This window comes from Sceloporus occidentalis, unplaced genomic scaffold (genome assembly GCF_023333645.1).
Source record: "Sceloporus occidentalis isolate IW3139 unplaced genomic scaffold, rSceOcc1.0.p SCAF_205, whole genome shotgun sequence".
Taxonomy (NCBI): Eukaryota; Metazoa; Chordata; class Lepidosauria; order Squamata; family Phrynosomatidae; genus Sceloporus; species Sceloporus occidentalis.
In genome coordinates, this window is record NW_028317185.1 from 1,311,369 (window position 1) to 1,329,974 (window position 18,606).

An 18,606-nucleotide genomic window follows, 5' to 3' on the forward strand; every position below is an offset into this window, starting at 1 on the left:
ATTACCTCCTGACAAGAGGGTATTATTTTATTCCCAATACACATAATATATTGTGGGTGCTTAACTAACATTACACATTGTCCAAATCCTTCTCATTTAAGGGATTCTATTGTATAAGTACCTGCTGTATTTCTAGTTTATTTACTAAATGCATAACTTTACATTTATTTGTGTTGAATTCCATCTGGGTTCTCCCACAGTAGTTGCTCCTTGTAACAGTTGTAACATTGTTGCTGACTTCAATGCTGTCTGATGGATCAGCTAAAAAGATAAGTTTAGCCCAAAACTTACAGTGTACTAACTTTTAACCCACTTTCCACCCAAAGAGGAGTAATAATGAATGATTTTCTAACCCGCAGATGGCATCTGCCAACGATACCCGTCCGTCCCAGAAAGATGCCGCTGACCAGAGCTTTGATTACATGTTCAAACTCCTGATCATCGGAAACAGTAGCGTGGGCAAAACTTCGTTCCTGTTCCGCTATGCCGACGACTCCTTCACGTCCGCCTTCGTCAGCACCGTGGGGATAGACTTTAAGGTCAAGACGGTCTACAGGAACGAGAAGCGGGTCAAGCTGCAGATCTGGGTGAGGAATTCCAGCTCAAATCATATTTCTGTTTAGAGGAGGGTGCAGATGAAGGGATGAAAGAGTTTAAACATTCATGGGATGGGCATATAGGGTTTGAGATTGATGGACTGAGGAGTTGGTACTTGCCAACAAGCGCCATGGTTGGGTCATAGGGGTCAGTCCCATTGTGGTTTCCAAGTGACCTAACGATATACTGACATGTTTAATGGACTAAAGGCTTTACCCCAAATGGGAAGCACAGTGACCCATCGTCAATGACATGTATAGCGATATCGATGGCTGGGAAGAACCAGTTGGCCCATCTTGGGTACCTTGTTGAGTCGCTTTTTAGTGATTCTTTACTGTAGCCCATCCCGAGCTTCCTTGCACTTAAGCGCGATTATTTTATGAAGGTCAGTTCCTCGTAGGACCAAACTGATTTCATCTCAGTCATCGCCTAATTTATCCACTGGGGTGTTTTCCATGCAGGACACGGCTGGACAAGAGCGCTACCGCACGATCACCACAGCCTATTACCGCGGTGCCATGGGCTTCCTGCTCATGTACGACATTTCAAACCCGGAGTCCTTCAACGCCGTGCAAGACTGGTAACCGAAGCATGGCGACGTCTGTGATTGTAGAGGGCGGGAGCGATAAACCCATAGACGTGGCCTGGGATAAAACTCTCTACGGGGTAGAAAGTTGCAGGTTGGGAAGGAATTGGTTAAAAGGTTTGGGCGGCATAGGGGTAATTATTCTTTATTTGGATTGGTGACTCACATGTCTTCTCTCTGGGTGGAGAAAGTGACATGACTGTGATATATCGCTGCTCGCAGATGACCTGGGCTTGAGTTCATAGTTTTGATGTAATGCAAGTTTCACGTCACTGAGGGTGGTAAACACATAGAACAGCCTTCCAGCAAAGATGGTAGAGGTTAATAAAGTGATTATATTTAAACATGCATGGTGCAAGCATAAGGGTATACACAATAAAACACAAGGCAAAGGACCTACAATTTGTAGACTGGATGTGCCGAGTAGATTCTATGTGTGGAAACTTTAGGAGGACCATTTTTGCAGGTAAAACTATGAAAAATCTTTTCTTCTCAGGGCGACACAGATTAAAACCTATTCCTGGGACAATGCACAGGTTTTACTGGTTGGGAACAAGTGTGACCTGGAAGATGATAGAGTGATCCCCGCTGAAGATGGGCGCCGTCTGGCAGAGGAATTGGGTATGTTCGTCTAAGGGGAAAAAAATAACCGGTGTACGTCAGGACAAATCGCCCTGGGCGCTGGATTGGTGATCAAGACGAGTTATGTTGATGTGACTATGGTGTAAGATAAGGTATAACGTTAGGACAATGTAGCTGCTGGTCTTAGTCTTCCGTGAGCTCGCGTATCAAGGTCAAGAGAGACGGTAAAGACCAGGGTCAGGATGAGAATTTACCCGCTAGTGACATATTTAGCCACATGGTCCAATGACTTAAATTTAGAACGCTCAATTCTAATTGGAACTCTTGACAGACCAGGGCAATGAATACAACAATAGAAGGGCCATAGAGAGGTTCTGTGCCAGTTAGATATTGCTTACCGAGCTGGCAACAAATCACCGCTGCCCCAAGTGGCCAGGCGTGGCATTGCAGTTTTAAATATTTTTATTTCATGTCTCCATGATTGTCTGAAAAAGACATACAGAGGTGCGGTTGTTGTGATGTTGAATGACGCGTATCTTTATTTCTTTATATTTAGGGTTTGAGTTTTTTGAGGCTAGCGCTAAGGAGAACATCAACGTGAAACAAGTTTTTGAACGCCTGGTCGATGTTATTTGCGAGAAGATGAACGAAAGCCTGGAGAATGGACCCGTGCCAAGCGGGACTGCCCAGCTCAGCGAGAACGCCCCCAAAGAACATAGCAACTGCTCCTGTTAGATGCCTATCTTACCAAAACTGCCGACCTGGGGCATAGCTACTGTTCTATGCCATGCTCATAGCCTGCTCTCGGAAGCCAGGTCCCACAGGAGCTCCTTTTTAGACGTGAATCTGAGCATGAACATTCCTCCGTGAGATATCATGAGCATGACACTGTTACAACAACTATTCCCTAGAGATTTAATTGTTACATGGACACTTAGAACCTGCCCCACACCAGAGATAGGAGAAGACCGCAAGCGTGCAGAGCGAACGGAGACTGTCCATAGCTCTCCGAGGGGTATCTTTGCACCTTGCGTTACCACGTTAATAGTGCCACGGGAGAGTCTTCCTACCACGAAGTGCCAAATTCAAGCCCACTGTGTCCTTAACACGTTAGCGCTCCGCTTACCTGGTTGGGGGCCACGCACAGCTTTGCTCTGCATGCCTTTAGAAAGCTCTGCATGTCCCCTCTAAGGAGGTTCTATGGATGAGAAATAATGACGAGTAGGGGGCCACGCTATCGCTGTGTACACGCGGGCGCCTCGTTTATACCGGGGAGGGAAAAGGGTTACGGTGGTGTCATAATGTCAGGTATGCTCCTTCTCTTCATGGCTTTAAAATAATTAAACTGTTTACATTTTTAATAAAAGGAATTCTCCTTTTATTACATCAAGTTATTCTGCTTCTATTACCAGAACATGTATGTCTTAATGTCTTTGTATTAGAAGGCGCTGAATGTTACGTGTCTTGATGTCTGTGTATTAAGGGGGGTGGGTGTTTTGGGGTCTGTCTATTAAAGCATAGCAACAGGTGTGTGTCCTGATATCTGTGTATTAGGAGGAGGTGATATCTGTGTATTAGAAGTTAGCAGGTCAGTAATGATGATGTCGGGCTGAGTTACACACCCGCATTCTAAATACCTGCCTATTGTCATAGCTTTCCGTGGCAGTCCCTGGTTTCTCCTCCTCCTCGCACCATCCTGCATTCCGAATATATCCTGGAATTCCAGTCCAATACAGAGGACTCGTGAAGCGCTTGTTGTCGAGTTTGTCTACCTTTTCAAGCCCTCCTACTGCATTAGGAAGATTTTTAGACGGTGGCCGTGTTTGTTTTGCTCCACCGGGGCAGCGCTACGTACTTTCTGCAAAAGGTTCTCGTGTTGGACAAATGCGGGCCGCGCGGCAACGTGCCACAAAGCCTCTAGATCAGGGGCGTCCAGCCTGCGGCCCTCCAGCTGCTGCAGGACTACATCTCCCATCCTCCTCAGCCAGCCCCTTAGCTGAAAGAGCATTATGGGAGATGTAGTCCTGCAGCTGCTGGAGGGCCGCAGGTTGGATGCCCCTGCTCTAGATTGTATTCTCATACAATAAGCTCTTAGCAGATGTTGGGGTCAGTTGAGGTCATTAACGTGATGGATTCTTCTAACCATGTCTCGCGTGATATTACCTGTCCGTGGATCGCTCTTCATACTCTCTCCCATGTGGTCCTCCATGCTTATTGTTCCCCGGGTCACAATTCTTGACAAAGGTCCACAGAAACCCGGCTTAACTCCCCAACCTGATGGTTTCCACGGGGGGTCTCCACACTGCAAAAGTTCTACTTCTCACCACGTTTCAGAGGCACACCAAAGTTTTCACCCACGGCTAATCGCAGGCCTCTCGTTTGACCACCGGAACAGGGTTTTGGCCACAAATCTATCCATCAATTCTTTTGACGTCTCTCTCCATTATTTCTGTTCTTATTCTCCTGTCCTTCACGCTCTCTGTTTACTAAGCTCAGTCACCTGTTTTAAAATATTTACCTTGCTGTGTTGATTTTCCGATTGAAAACCGAAAGACCGATCCACGTCACGACTGTTTTCAGAGAGGGCCACGTATGTGTGTGTATATATACATACATACATACATACCTACATATATACATGCAATGTCCATCATGTATAAAAAGGTCGTGTTTCACATCAGTTGTTTGGGCCCAGGCCATGGAAGCTCGTAGACAGGGCATGGTCTGGCCACCGCTTGGTGCATATAATTATATCGGTACATCTTGGACCATGGGTACAGTAACCACCAGGTGTTTCTGGTTATGTGATGAAACTGATGAACGTAAGTGAAACAGCCGCCCAGCAGAAGCGGTAGAGGGTAATACAGTGAGGGGATTTAAACATGCATGGGACAGACATACGGCTCCTGAATCTAAGACGAGACCAACGACTGATTAAGGTCCGAGTCTTTACAGCAGATAAAACAGGCGATTTGATGGCCGATTGGGTCTTATCTACCTAAAGCTAACCCAACCGAATTAATTCCCCACCAACTAACCGCCGCCACACTAACTACCCGATAAACATTAAAAAAGCGCATCTATAAAGTATTGGGTTCTGTGTTTTTCCGGGTGTTTTGCTATCAGGCCTCGACTGTCTCCATCTGGGACAGCTCCCAAAAGCCCGGTGGGCCGGTGGCCGTTGGCGGCAGATCGGGTGCTGCGGATGTGTCCAGACGCTGGATATATACGTGAGCATAAAAATATATCATATGCGGCTGCACAAAATCATCCGTCGGCCTCAGCTACGCCATCAGGAGGCTGCTTTTCAACCTATAATGAAATGGCCTACAAAACAGGCCGCAATGCGTATTGGACACTCTAAAGCAGGACTACGGCCCACGTGCAACAGTCCACACTGTGAAGAACCTACGGCTGTTGTTGGTCTCCTCACAAGGCTTTTATTAATCATACCGGCTACAGTCAGGCAATCAATACTTCAGGGCTGGCTGAATGCCGATCCAACATCAACGGCCCTTTTTAAAGCTAAATAATTTTACGCCTTTCTCGTGGTTTTGCTGGAATGCACTAACCCTAAAAAATGTAAAACTAAGAGCCTGAGATGACATCATCCTTCAACATATTCATTTTACGTTCCAATACACATCATGGTGCACGGGGGAAGCAGGACCCAGCCTAGGGTCACCGACACCTGAGTGCAAGAATATGGTTGGTGCCCCAGGTGGGTGCTGCTATATTGCTAACTCCTCCCCCTAAAAAACATAATATTTCTAAACACTCCCATTTTTCATAGCAACCATTGCACCTCTTTGAGCCCCTGGTTTCAGCAGTTAACATATCATCCACTTCCCACAGTGCCAGCTTTGCCCCTAAACAGCTAGTCACTGTCATCTGCGCCTCTAAACAGCTTGTCAGTGCCATCTGTCAACCCCAAACAGCATATGAGTGCCATACTTGTCCCTAAATAGCTTGTCTGTGCCACATGTGTGCCCAAACAGCTTGTCAGTGCCATCTTCGCCTCTAAACAGCTTATCAGTGTTATCTTTGCCTCTAAACACCATATCAGTGCCATCGTTCAACCCCAAACAGCATATGAGTGCCATATTGTGGTTTAAGGGGACGTGGGCGTTGAGAGGGGTGTGCCGCCACGCAGCTTCCACGACCCGTGAGTTTTTCCCTGGTGCCTATAATATATTCAAACATGGGGGTCTCGCAGACGGAGACCATGTAAGTTGGTGGTCTCTGGGCCTAACTCAAGGTTCAAGGGGCCTCTTGGCAGCTACGTTGCTGATACTGTACAGTGCTTGCCATTTTCGAACACTTATGATTCCCAAACACTTTTGTTGTATTGTGAAAGCAGCTTTCACGTGGGGCATACTCGTGTAATGGCGAATAATGTCATTTCAAACCCGGAAAAAAAGACGTAAGCAAACATATACATTATATACGTACAGTCGTATAGTAAATGGTTGAGTAAGATGGTTTTTTTTTTCATACCCCGCTTTCCCATTACCCCGTAACATTCCGCAGCCACAGGAATTCTGGCATTCGGTTCCGTGATTCTCTTGGCTACTGGTTTTTCTGGTTTAACTGGTTTTGTAGGCTCGGCTTTGGAATTCTGTATTTAGGTCGCTGGGGTGGCCTCTTTGCCTCGCAATTATAAAAAAAAAAAAGGTAATGTATGCCTGGCAGTGAATGGGTTAAACTAGTTTAAGAAAACCCTTTAGAGACTGGACCAGGTCCTCAGTTTGAATGCAGTCATGGTATAAGACCCGCAATATGCTTTTTATTTTCAATATATAAACACAGGGGGAAAAATACATCTAAAATTGACAAAAATAACAATGTCGTGTTATTTTAAACCAGTTTCGAAGAAGCTGAGATCTGTGGCAAAAGGTGACACAATTAGCATGATCTAATCCTTCCCTGTAATGAGGATCACTTAGTCCACCCAATGCATAAACTTTCTGAACCAATCAACAACAAGTTCAGCAACTTAAAGAGAGGGGAGAGACAACTAAATGGGGAGGAATAATCAAACTTATCACAAGAGCAGGAAATTAAAGATTTTGCTCGCTTCTCCGTGAACCGGTCATCCCGGAGCACTTCCGCAGGGGGCGGTGCCTCCGAGCACATTCTCTCCCCCTGATTGGAGGAACGAGGGAGAGGCTATCTCTGTGGCTCCGCCCATTTTCTGAGAGGCCAGAATAATGTAGACAGCTTTGCAGAGATAGCGAGACAGAGAGTCTTCATTGTTCTGATTTCTCCGAGTACTTCCACAAGATCGGAGAATGAAATCGGGGACGCGGGACAGAGTGGCAAAAATCAGGAATGTTCCACTCAGAGCAGGACAGTTGGGAGGCATGGTTTAGAACACTGTTATACCCTCATATTCAGCAAACATTCTGAGCCTTTAGAAAAGAGGGGCATCAGGGGAGCGGGTGGCCCAAAAGAGGGACTGTTCCGCTTAAAGAGGGACACTTGGGTGACATGGCCTACTCGGTAATACTGCTTTAAATCCTTAACCATTTAATGATTTAGATAATGAGTGGATGGATTACCATTTATCTGAAAATGTAGGTTTTTGGGTAATTTAGTGGATTTGTTAACTCCGGCATCTCCAAATCCTTCTTAGCTGGCTGCTATTTGCATTAATTCATGAAGCCTTTTAGTGTTCTAACACAATAATATTAATGGTTCCTCCGGGACCCTGAGAAACGGGCTAACAGCAGGGAGACCACCCTATTCCTTTAAGGGGGAACCTGGTAAGGGTAGAGGATAGAGTCCAGTGTGGTCCTCGGCATGTCTCAGACCTGGGAACACGCGAGACATGCAGGGACAAGCGGAGAACCCGTCCTGTGTATCAGTTATCGTTCTGTTTGTCGATTCCATGCTGTGCTGCGGTCACACTTATCGGTGCAGAGGGTTTAATGCCGGGTGGAATAACCCCTAACATTTCAGGTGTCCAAACCTGGACAATGTGTGGCTAGAGGCAGTGACCAGACCTGGAACAGGCAAAAGCGGGACGGTTGGGCAGCTACGTGGGGCGGTGCCTGAAAATAATAACTGCCGTCCGAAACACAGGACACACGGGAGGTATGCAACGGTTAGTTGCGGGCTGACGACAACGTGCTGGGACTTGTGATACAAATCAGCTATGAGGACAAGGCATTACATTTACTGATATAGCGCCAGCAGATTCTGTAGCGCTGCTCTAGGTTCTATATTTCAGCGATAAAGAGCTGTTTTTATTTGTAATGCGGATTCATTGATCCGAGTCCCGGGGATCAAATACGCTGTCGGCGCTAGCTGACGGGAACGAAGGCTGAGGGTGATGGGAGTTGTAGTCCACGAGTTGTAGTGTGTGCGTGTGGTCGTCTGCTCCTGACCGTAGGAATAACAGGGGGCAGTCAGCTGCCGCCCATGGGGTTAAAAGAGCTCTTTCAATGGCCCCAGCAGCAGGACAGACGGACCGCCTCCTCTAGGTGACATAATCGGGCTCTCATTTTCCAGGAAGTTAAAGGGATCTTTTTTGTTCGGCTGCTGCGAGGCGCAGGAAGGTAAATACACCGCGCACGTACCTGCCGGAGAAACAACAAACGCGGGGTTAACCCTTTACATCCACGCCAAACTGTTCTGGGGCGGAAAACCACGCGGGTTACAGAATGGAATCTCCCGTGGCATTCTGTGGCAGCCGGTGGGGGGGCGGACAGGTTACAAAGCATTGCAAAGAACAACAGTAATATCTGTGACTCTATTGCTGATTTAAATAGCACCGCCGTATTCTGTAGCGCTGTACAGCGGCTACAAAGGACAGCAGCGCATCCCATAAAGAATTTAATTTAATAGCTGAACAATTTCTCTTACAGATGTCCGAACCTTTTTTTTTAATAGACGTTGAAGTAGTGTGAAAGAGTTAAACTGTGAAAGAGTTAAACTGTGATTTCGGGCCAGGGGTGGCCCTATTTTTGGGGGACCCTAAACAAAACTTTCAGATAGGGCTTCTGTATCTAAAAAAAAAAAAAAAAAAAAAAAAAAAGCAGTGCCGGCACACCTGGGAACTTCCTGGGGTACGCTACCTAAAGACCCCCCCTTTCTGGGGGAGTGGCTACATCAAAGGGGAAGGGCTAACCACACAGAAGGGAGGGGCTAGCCCATGTTAGCTTTTAGTGGGTAGAAAGTAGGTAGCACATGGGCGGCATCCAACGTTTCTGGCAGGTAAATACCAACATTTGGCTAAAAAAAAAAAAAGAAACAATCTCCCCAAAATGCATATTTAGTACATACAGGAAAACATGCATAATTATACAAAATATGAGCCAAAAAAAAAAGCAGTTGTTAACTTACCCTCTGTTAACAGACTAAGAGCCATAAGACGTGTAACTAACCCCGGCTGCAATACACTAAATAAGCCGGGGTTAAATAAACTACCTTGTGTCCGCAATATATATATATATATATATATATATATATATACATATATTCTCTGCCAGGGGCTCTGTGCTGCTACAGTATGTGGAACAGTGTTGAAAATCTTGACTGCCCCCACCCAAAAAGCATAGGATGAATGCACACATTCTAATCGATTTCTTAGAATGAAATAGATTTTATAATAAATGCAAAAACATAAAATGATTAAAATATTTCCAGTTCTTAAAATCCCATCTTCTTCATAATTAGTTATCATTAGAGGAAAGGTTGGAGATTCTGTGTGTTAATACTGCTAATACTGTTAAGGTCATTCTTAAGCAAACTCCCCCTGGTGGCTATATGTGGAACTGCACATAAATGAGCTTCGTAATGTATAGTCAAAGTGTGGACGCTTTTCTCCTAATAATCTATTGAACTATGCATTATGCAGGGCCAGGTGAGTCCTTTAGTGCAAGCTCCTGCCTTAGTGCATAAACCCCTAATTTATGTTTTTTTTTTATTGCTCTTATCATTGATTCTGCTGTACTGCCGCTTTAATTACTAATTACATTATCAGGGGCTCTGCTAGCCTGCCAGAGAGCCACAATTTGTCCCGCTTTGGTTTGTGGCTTTTCGTTAAATGCTTATAAAGCACAAAGTTTAAATAATCACTTCTGTTTTCGAGAAAAGGAAGTGATTTAGGAAAAAGAGAAGTGAGTGACTCAAATGTCCAGATACCAGATTGTCTCGTGATCTGTTCTAGAAGACAGTGTGCATTCCCCGGCGTTGGACACCTGTACGAAACAACCGTGAGTTACTCTGTATTTTGTATTCTAGCGTCCCTGTTTGTATTTTTAGGCTATAGTGACTACACGGCTGCAGATACCCTAACGTGCAAAGAGAACAGGACTACAAGTCCCAGAATCCACCACAAAACTTAAACAATGGAAATTAGCCTGGTGACATCGAGGTTCTGGACTGTATGTGCTGAGGGTGTTTGGGGTAACACCACCGCTGAGAATACTTGGTATCTTAAACCCCATACAATTAGGTCTGTAGAACCCTGCAAGACCCTCATACCCAGTGAACATTCTGAGCTTCTAGGAAAGCGAGGCATCGGGGGGGGGGGGGGGGGGCATAGAGAGATTTGGGTCCCAAAAAGGGAATATTGAGAGGTGCCCTCAAAGCTGTTGAAATTGGAAGTCCACATGCAAATGTATTATTTCCTAGAAATATCACAGACACGTGAGAACTGGGTTGGTTCTTACTATGATGTTTAAAGAGTGCTGAGAAGTTCGAGGAAATAGCCTTAGATTATATCGCTTCTCGCTAGAACGACTGACCCTGATCACGCCAGATTGTAGACTTCCATTCGCCCCGCTCAATTAGAAAATATGGCCTATGAATCAGTGTTCCATATGTGACCTTCTCCCAGTTGTCTAAAAAGAATGACATTTTATTTTCGTCCCATCGTCCCATCAATGGGACTTGAAGGCACCCCATGGTAAAAAAAAGATCATCGCTCTGGTGGGTGCCCAGTGGTGGGTTTGGTCCACTTCGCCTACTAGATGGGGCTCCTATGCTCGTAGCGACATATGTAAAGGGATTTTTTTTTGGGGGGGGGTCATAACAGTTATTGTAAATATTGAAGATGGAACAACAACGTTTGTGGTCAACGCCATGGCCGGGGATGAATTGAGTTCTTTTACAAAAGCATAAGGTGATAGAGAATGTGAATGTGAGGGGTAGGGTTGGAGAGGGTCCTCTGGTCGTGCCTGCGCAGTTTGTGTGTCTTATCTCTGTAGGTGTGTATACGTTTACACAAGTTGTGGTTGTACTTCTTATTATCGCAGAAGTAGTCAACGGTGGTGATCCTCCCAGGTTCCAGAGGTGACGAGGTGCGGAAAAACCAAACAGTAATCATGGTTCTGTCAATCGTGGGATTTTTCTATATCGTTTAGCTTACATTTCCATGTTTGTTGGTAACTGACTCCACTTCTTCCTTTTTCACTTTCTCCCTCCGGTATATTTTGGGCTTTCATCTGCTCAGCCCTCCCAATTATTTACTCAAAATCCCGATTTTCCATTCTTTTAACTGTTTTTTTTTTTTTATATCTTCCATTCCATCGCTGTCCCTGTTTATTGCCTTTGTGTTTTGTGACTGTTTAGGTGAGTTCAGCCCAACAGAAGATGCCTCTCTGGAGCTTCATGATCCTCCTTTTCCATATCCCCAGTTCGGCAGCCATCTCTTGCTATGGGGACAGCGGCCAAGCCGTGGATTGGTAAATGAATATTATTAGCCACCCTTGCTTTCCAGCGGCCCTGACCATTTGGTCCATTAAACATGACACTTTTGATTATTGTGTTTTCCAGTGGAACCGACCCTTTAACCCATTAAAAATGTAAAAGTAGACCGATTTGACCCATTAAAGACGCCATTCTCACTGACAATTTAACCCATTAAATATGTGTTATCACCTTTAACCCACTAATCATGTGACAGCCGTTAAGTCGGTGTGGTCCACAAAGTAACGGGACCCTGTTATGTTATCGCTGGCTCTAGGTTTATTGTATACAAATTGCCCAAACTGAGGAGCAAGAATCCCGATGAGGGCATGAAGTACATGTATCAAGACGCTCAGAGCGGAGGATGGCTGCCAGGGAAGTCCTTAATGAACAACACAGCCAGCGCGGTGGGACGGACCCTCAGCCAGCTCTATGGCTCCTCCAAGGCAAAGGTGAGGGGCCATTCATGTAAAAGGAGTCCACGTCTGCCATTACAACTCGACCGCCCTCATTCACAAACATCACCGGGGGGGGGGTATCCTGCACTGATATAATGTAGCAAATCCAAAGATCCCTCTCCTGTTGATACATTTTGATTCACCGAATGACATGCCCCCTGGAAATGTATTTTAATCCTTACCCTTTTTCGTCTCGTAGGATGTAGCCTATGTGCTGTACAACGACCAAGTTCCTGCGGGCAATGCCGACGCAATCCGGGGCCACACCAAGGGTGAGGAGCAGAGGGAGTCATTGCTACATCCCATGACCCTGTATATTGAATAATCTCAGGCATAATAATGGAAGGAGCCTGGTTAAACACCGTGGCTCTTTATTGGACCATCAAAAGCAAATAGATAACGTTTCAAGCTAAAGATTATTTTTCAAGCTTTATCGAGAGAAAATAGAGAACTTAGCGGATACCTTTTCATTGGACCGGTAGGGAAAAATATGATCTTTTGGAACGTCGAAGGCCCAATCAAATGTATAAACCTTCTAATCTAATCATGAAACATCGAAGGTGGCTCATCCTAAAAAGCTGGTTAAACATTGGTATTTTTTTTTTATGAAATAGTATGTTTCGGACATCTAAGCAATAACAACTTTTATGAAACCAAGTAGAAACTTGGACGTTTGTCACATGACCTCATCTATAATGGACTCGTCCCAAGCGGAATTTGGCAAACTATTTTAGATCAGGAGCTTACAATCTATGTGCCGACGATACCCAGAATGGATAAAGTGTGTTTTGTATTTTGGGGTGGGATCTATTCAATTCCTGAGCCTTTCCAACATGTTATTTCTTTCTCTCTGTCTCTAGGTGTTGTTCTTCTAGATAAGACCCAGGGATTCTGGTTGGTGCATAGCACCCCACATTTCCCCCTTCCTGTAGAGCAGAAGTACGGCTGGCCACACAATGCGCTTCACAACGGCCAGTCCTTCCTTTGCGTTACTTACCCTTACAGCCAATTCAAAGACATCGGTGAGGAGATCAATAAGCGCGGTCTGAAAAAGACATAGCGGCTGACCGTTGGAATTCCGTAACAGATGTTGGTGTCTCTCTTCCCAGGCACGCAGCTCCTATATAATACCATCACGGCATACAATTCCTCCATCCCTGATGACTTTTCTCAAGACCTTCCTGACTTGAAAGCTGCATCACAGAAGAAATATGTGAGCAAACCGCCATGGAACCGGCAAGTGACTCTGACCTCAGCCGGCGGGAAGAATTTTACCAGCTTCTCCAAAAACATGAGATTTGGAGATGGTGAGGCATAACCTGAACACTGAAGTAATATTAACAACGGTAGCAGAGGGGTAATAAGGCACTCAAGGGCCGGGTTACTGTAATAAGATGTTACAGGGGTAATAAGGCACTCAGGGGCCGGGTTACTGTAATAAGGTGTTATGGGGTAATAAGGCACTCAGGGGCCGGGTTACTGTAATCAGATGTTACAGGGGTAATAAGGCACTCAGGGGCCGGGTTACTGTAATAAGATGTTATAGGGGGTAATAAGGCACTCAGGGGCCGGGTTACTGTAATAAGATGTTACAGGGGTAATAAGGCACTCAGGGGCTGGGTTACTGTAATAAGATGTTACAGTGGTAATAAGGCACTCAGGGGCCGGTTTACTGTAATAAGGTGTTACAGGGGTAATAAGGCACTCAGGAGTATTTTGTACTGTAATAAGAGGGGTTATTAAGCACTATTACCCTTTGCTCCATTCCCTCAGATCTGTACTCTGGATGGGTGTCGCAGGTGCTGAAGTCGGACGTGTACGTGCAGTTTTGGTTGAACTCGCATGGAACTCTCTTGTCCAACTGTTCTCTGGATTATCATACGTATAATATTCAGGCCATTCGCTTCACCTCAACTCTAAACTTCACGTCCCACATCGACCACTCCAAATGGTGCGTCACGGGCCCCGAGGTGCCTGGCTGGACCTGCATTGGGGATATGAACCGCAACCAACAGGAGGAGCATAGAGGAGGTGGCACAGTGTGCGTCATGGACCCCGTTGTCTGGAAATCCTTCTACTCCCTTGTGTCTGATTATAGCAAGTGCGCCTGATTAATGTCCAGGAGTGGGGAAAGCGCAGCGTGGAAAGATAGGCTTTGGGTTTTGGCTGTTTAGTTAGGATTCATCCATTCGGCCATCAATCACAGCCATAACCATCACATTCCCTACCGCTTTACCTCAACCATGAGCGCCAAAATGGCTTGTAATGGCCCCAAAACAGCTCATAATGGTTAAATCTGGCAATGAACGGACGAATCCTAACGAAATTTGGGCACTTTTGCCGTTCGTCTCTCGGCAATTAGCGATCGCCTTCGTTTTCGGAGATTCGTAACTTTGTACGAATCCGAGTGCACAAATCTACTATGCAAATGGGTGGCGGTTATTATCGGTGTCCCGGAAGCTTTTTATTTCAGGAAGATCAGCCCCAGTCAGCATAGGAAGTATTATACATCTATTATATCTATTCTTTGGGAGCTCTCCTTGTTTCGCCCGGAGACTCTGGGTAAAGCCCCGCTTCTCTGGGTCGCAGGAGTGGCGTTAAGGCCCACCTCTTTCCCCACCCACTTCCCCTCCTACCAGTTAAGTTTTTATGTGTTTGGGGCTAGCCCCGCCCACTGACACCAGCGAGATCGCCCACAGATGGGCGTGGACCCGCCCACCCGCATACCAGGTAGCCAGAATTAAATCCAAATTGGAATTCAATCCAGCGCTCGACAACCGATTAACATGTTATGAGAATCATGTTCCCTCAGCAAAGAATCCATCGGAATCCCGCTTGTCTGCCCAAACAGGAAGTTGTAACACACTTCCTGGACTCGACCAGCAGTGACTACAGCCTGGTCATAAATATATCAAGGTTAGGTAGAAATCTGTACTGTGGAATGGTGTTACAGGCCACAGTGTAAGGTCAAGCGTACAGTATCTCCATACACTGGAATTATATATATATATACATTGAATTATTTCATTCTTACTTACAGTTTAGTGAATAAAGCCAATTGAAACCTTTTTAAACTCCAGTCTATTTAATATATCTCTGTTTTCTCTGAATTATGTCCGAACTGACCAACATCTCGAATTTTGGAAGACCTTGGAAAAACTTCTGTTGAATTTTAATACTTTTATATGTAAATTCACCAATAGAAGCAGCATTCCCGGTACATTTGAACACCCATAACTTTCCAGATTTTATTGGGGGGGGACACACTTAGTTGGTCATGTGACACAAGTGCAGGCAGTAATAGGTTGTTGCTGTAGACACTGAAAAGGCTTCTTAAATGTTCCAGTGGGGTTAATTTGCTTGGTGTGATATTTTTGCGAGCAGGACTCTCTCCACCTAATGTATCGGTTTGTCTTAGTCTGTCAATTCTTGTCAGATCCCTTGAATATATGTATTGTATGAAGCGCAACTTGTTGGTGCTATATAAATAAAAGATAATAATACTGTTGATCAATAAAACATATAACGGAGTACAGCTGCAATTACTTATTCATCCACTTGGGGGCGATCAAATTCCATTTTGAATTTTTACTTAAAATTAACCTTGTTTCACCTGTTGGACAAAAGTGTGAAAGTGTTTTAAAATGCTTATAAATAAAGCACAGTTTTTTAGAATAAAAAATAAGTCAACAAAAAGACATGCTTAGGTGTGAAAATATAATTCAGGCGGGGGAGGATCACACACACTGACATACCCACACACACTGACACAGTACTCACACTAACACACATGCACACAGACATTCACACTAACAAACATACCTGGATGCCAACATTTCAATGGCCAAAGAGCAACTCTTTTGTTTTAAGGGGCGTGGTGAGATTTTTCATGCGGAAATGTGATTTGTCGATGTTTTTGTAACTGTGTAGGACATATAGAATAATAATGTATTTTATTTATACAGTTTCATTCATAAAGCCATTTCCTGCTGTTTTTATACACATTATTGTGGCTGTAAGGTCTGTAGAACCCTGCGATCCCCTCATACCCAGCAAACATTCTGAGCTCTGAGAAAAGAGAGGCATCAGGGGAGAAAAGAGGTACAGAGGGATCTGTGCCGCTGTACAGCAAGGGCTGCAGGGTTGCACTGTTTTACAGCTTGATAGTAGTGGTTGCAATTGTGCAGCAGGGGGTGCAGTGTTGTAGTACAGCTGTATAGCAGGGGGTGCGGTGTTGTAGTACAGCTGTATAGCGGGGGATGCGGTGTTGTAGTACAGCTGTATAGCAGGGGATGCGGTGTTGTAGTACAGCTGTATAGCATTGGGTGCAGTGTTGTAGTACAGCTGTATAGCAGGGCATGCGGTGTTGTAGTACGGCTGTATAGCAGGGGGTGCAGTGTTGTAGTACAGCTGTATAACAGGGGGTGCGGTGTTGTAGTACGGCTGTATAGCAGGGCATGCGGTGTTGTAGTACAGCTGTATAGCGGGGGATGCGGTGTTGTAGTACAGCTGTATAGCAGGGGGTGCAGTGTTGTAGTACAGCTGTATAACAGGGGGTGCAGTGTTGTAGTACAGCTGTATAACAGGGGGTGCGGTGTTGTAGTACGGCTGTATAGCAGGGGGTGCGGTGTTGTACTACGGCTGTATAGCAGGGGGTGCGGTGTCGTAGTACAGCTGCATAGCATTGGGTGCGGTGTCGTAGTACAGCTGTATAGCAGGGGGTGCGGTGTTGTAGTACAGCTGTATAGCAGGGGTTGCGGTGTTGTAGTACAGTTGTATAGCAGGGGGTGCGGTGCTGTAGTACAGTTGTATAGTGGGGGTGCGGTGTTGTAGTACAGCTGTAAAGCAGGGGGTGCAGTGTTGCAGTACAGCTGTATAGCAGGGGGTGCAGTGCTGTAGTACGGCTGAATAGCAGGGGGTGCGTTGTTGTAGTACGGCTGTATAGCAGGGGGTGCGGTGTTGTAGTACAGCTGTATAGCAGGGGGTGCGGTGCTGTAGTACAGCTGTATAGCAGGGGGTGCGGTGCTGTAGTACAGATGTATAGGAGGGCATGCGGTGTTGTAGTACAGCTGTATAGCAGGGGATGCGGTGTTGTAGGACAGCTGTATAGCAGGGGGTGCGGTGTTGTACAGCTGTATAGCAGGGGGTGTGGTGTTGTAGTACAGCTGTATAGCAGGGGGTGCGGTGTTGTAGTACGGCTGTATAGCAGGGGGTGCGGTGTTGTACTACAGCTGTATAGCAGGGGGTGCGGTGTTGTAGTACGGCTGTATAGCAGGGGGTGCGGTGTTGTAGTACAGCTGCATAGCATTGGGTGCAGTGTTGTAGTACAGCTGTATAGCAGGGCATGCGGTGTTGTAGTACGGCTGTATAGCAGGGGGTGCAGTGTTGTAGTACAGCTGTATAACAGGGGGTGCGGTGTTGTAGTACGGCTGTATAGCAGGGCATGCGGTGTTGTAGTACAGCTGTATAGTGGGGGATACGGTGTTGTAGTACAGCTGTATAGCAGGGGGTGCAGTGTTGTAGTACAGCTGTATAACAGGGGGTGCGGTGTTGTAGTACGGCTGTATAGCAGGGGGTGCGGTGTTGTACTACGGCTGTATAGCAGGGGGTGCAGTGTCGTAGTACAGCTGTATAGCAGGGGGTGCGGTGTTGTAGTACAGCTGTATAGCAGGGGTTGCGGTGTTGTAGTACAGTTGTATAGCAGGGGGTGCGGTGCTGTAGTACAGTTGTATAGTGGGGGTGCGGTGTTGTAGTACAGCTGTAAAGCAGGGGGTGCAGTGTTGTAGTACAGCTGTATAGCAGGGGGTGCAGTGCTGTAGTACGGCTGAATAGCAGGGGGTGCGGTGTTGTAGTACAGCTGTATAGCAGGGGGTGCGGTGCTGTAGTACAGCTGTATAGCAGGGGGTGCGGTGCTGTAGTACAGCTGTATAGGAGGGCATGCGGTGTTGTAGTACAGCTGTATAGCAGGGGATGCGGTGTTGTAGGACAGCTGTATAGCAGGGGGTGCGGTGTTGTACAGCTGTATAGCAGGGGGTGTGGTGTTGTAGTACAGCTGTATAGCAGGGGGTGCGGTGTTGTAGTACGGCTGTATAGCAGGGGTTGCGGTGTTGTAGTACAGCTGTATAGCAGGGGGTGCGGTGTTGTAGTACGGCTGTATAGCAGTGGGTGCGATGTTGTAGTACGGCTGTATAGCAGGGGGTGCGATGTTGTAGTACGGCTGTATAGCAGGGGGTGCGGTGTTGTAGTACAGCTGTATAGCGGGGGGTGCGGTGTTGTAGTACAGCTGTATAGCGGGGGATGCGGTGTTGTAGTACAGCTGTATAGCGGGGGATGCGGTGTTGTAGTACAGCTGTATAGCAGGGGGTGCGGTGTTGTAGTACGGCTGTATAGCAGGGGGTGCGGTGTTGTAGTACAGCTGTATAGCGGGGGGTGCGGTGTTGTAGTACAGCTGTATAGCGGGGGGTGCGGTGTTGTAGTACAGCTGTATAGCGGGGGGTGCGGTGTTGTAGTACATCTGTATAGCGGGGCTTGCGGTGTTGTAGTACAGCTGTATAGCAGGGGGTGCGGTGTTGTAGTACGGCTGTATAGCAGGGGGTGCGGTGTTGTAGTACAGCTGTATAGCGGGGGGTGCGGTGTTGTAGTACAGCTGTATAGCGGGGGGGTGCGGTGTTGTAGTACAGCTGTATA

General features: G+C 46.3%; 2 protein-coding genes across 2 annotated transcripts; both read left to right on the plus strand.

The window, feature by feature from the left end:
• Positions 1–359: 359 nt before the first annotated feature.
• LOC149277959 (ras-related protein Rab-3D-like) lies at positions 360–2,500 on the plus strand. The gene is made up of 4 exons (XM_089502546.1): positions 360–587; positions 1,059–1,177; positions 1,680–1,804; positions 2,322–2,500. Exons 1-4 carry the CDS (start codon positions 360–362, stop codon positions 2,498–2,500), a joined length of 651 nt encoding a protein of 216 aa, XP_089358672.1.
• Positions 2,501–7,255: 4,755 nt separating this feature from the next.
• Positions 7,256–14,030, plus strand: LOC149277960 (deoxyribonuclease-2-alpha-like). The gene is made up of 7 exons (XM_089502580.1): positions 7,256–7,267; positions 11,345–11,457; positions 11,739–11,913; positions 12,119–12,191; positions 12,780–12,941; positions 13,029–13,226; positions 13,693–14,030. The coding sequence occupies exons 1-7, from the start codon at positions 7,256–7,258 to the stop codon at positions 14,028–14,030; spliced, it is 1,071 nt and encodes a 356-aa protein (XP_089358706.1).
• Positions 14,031–18,606: the final 4,576 nt, after the last annotated feature.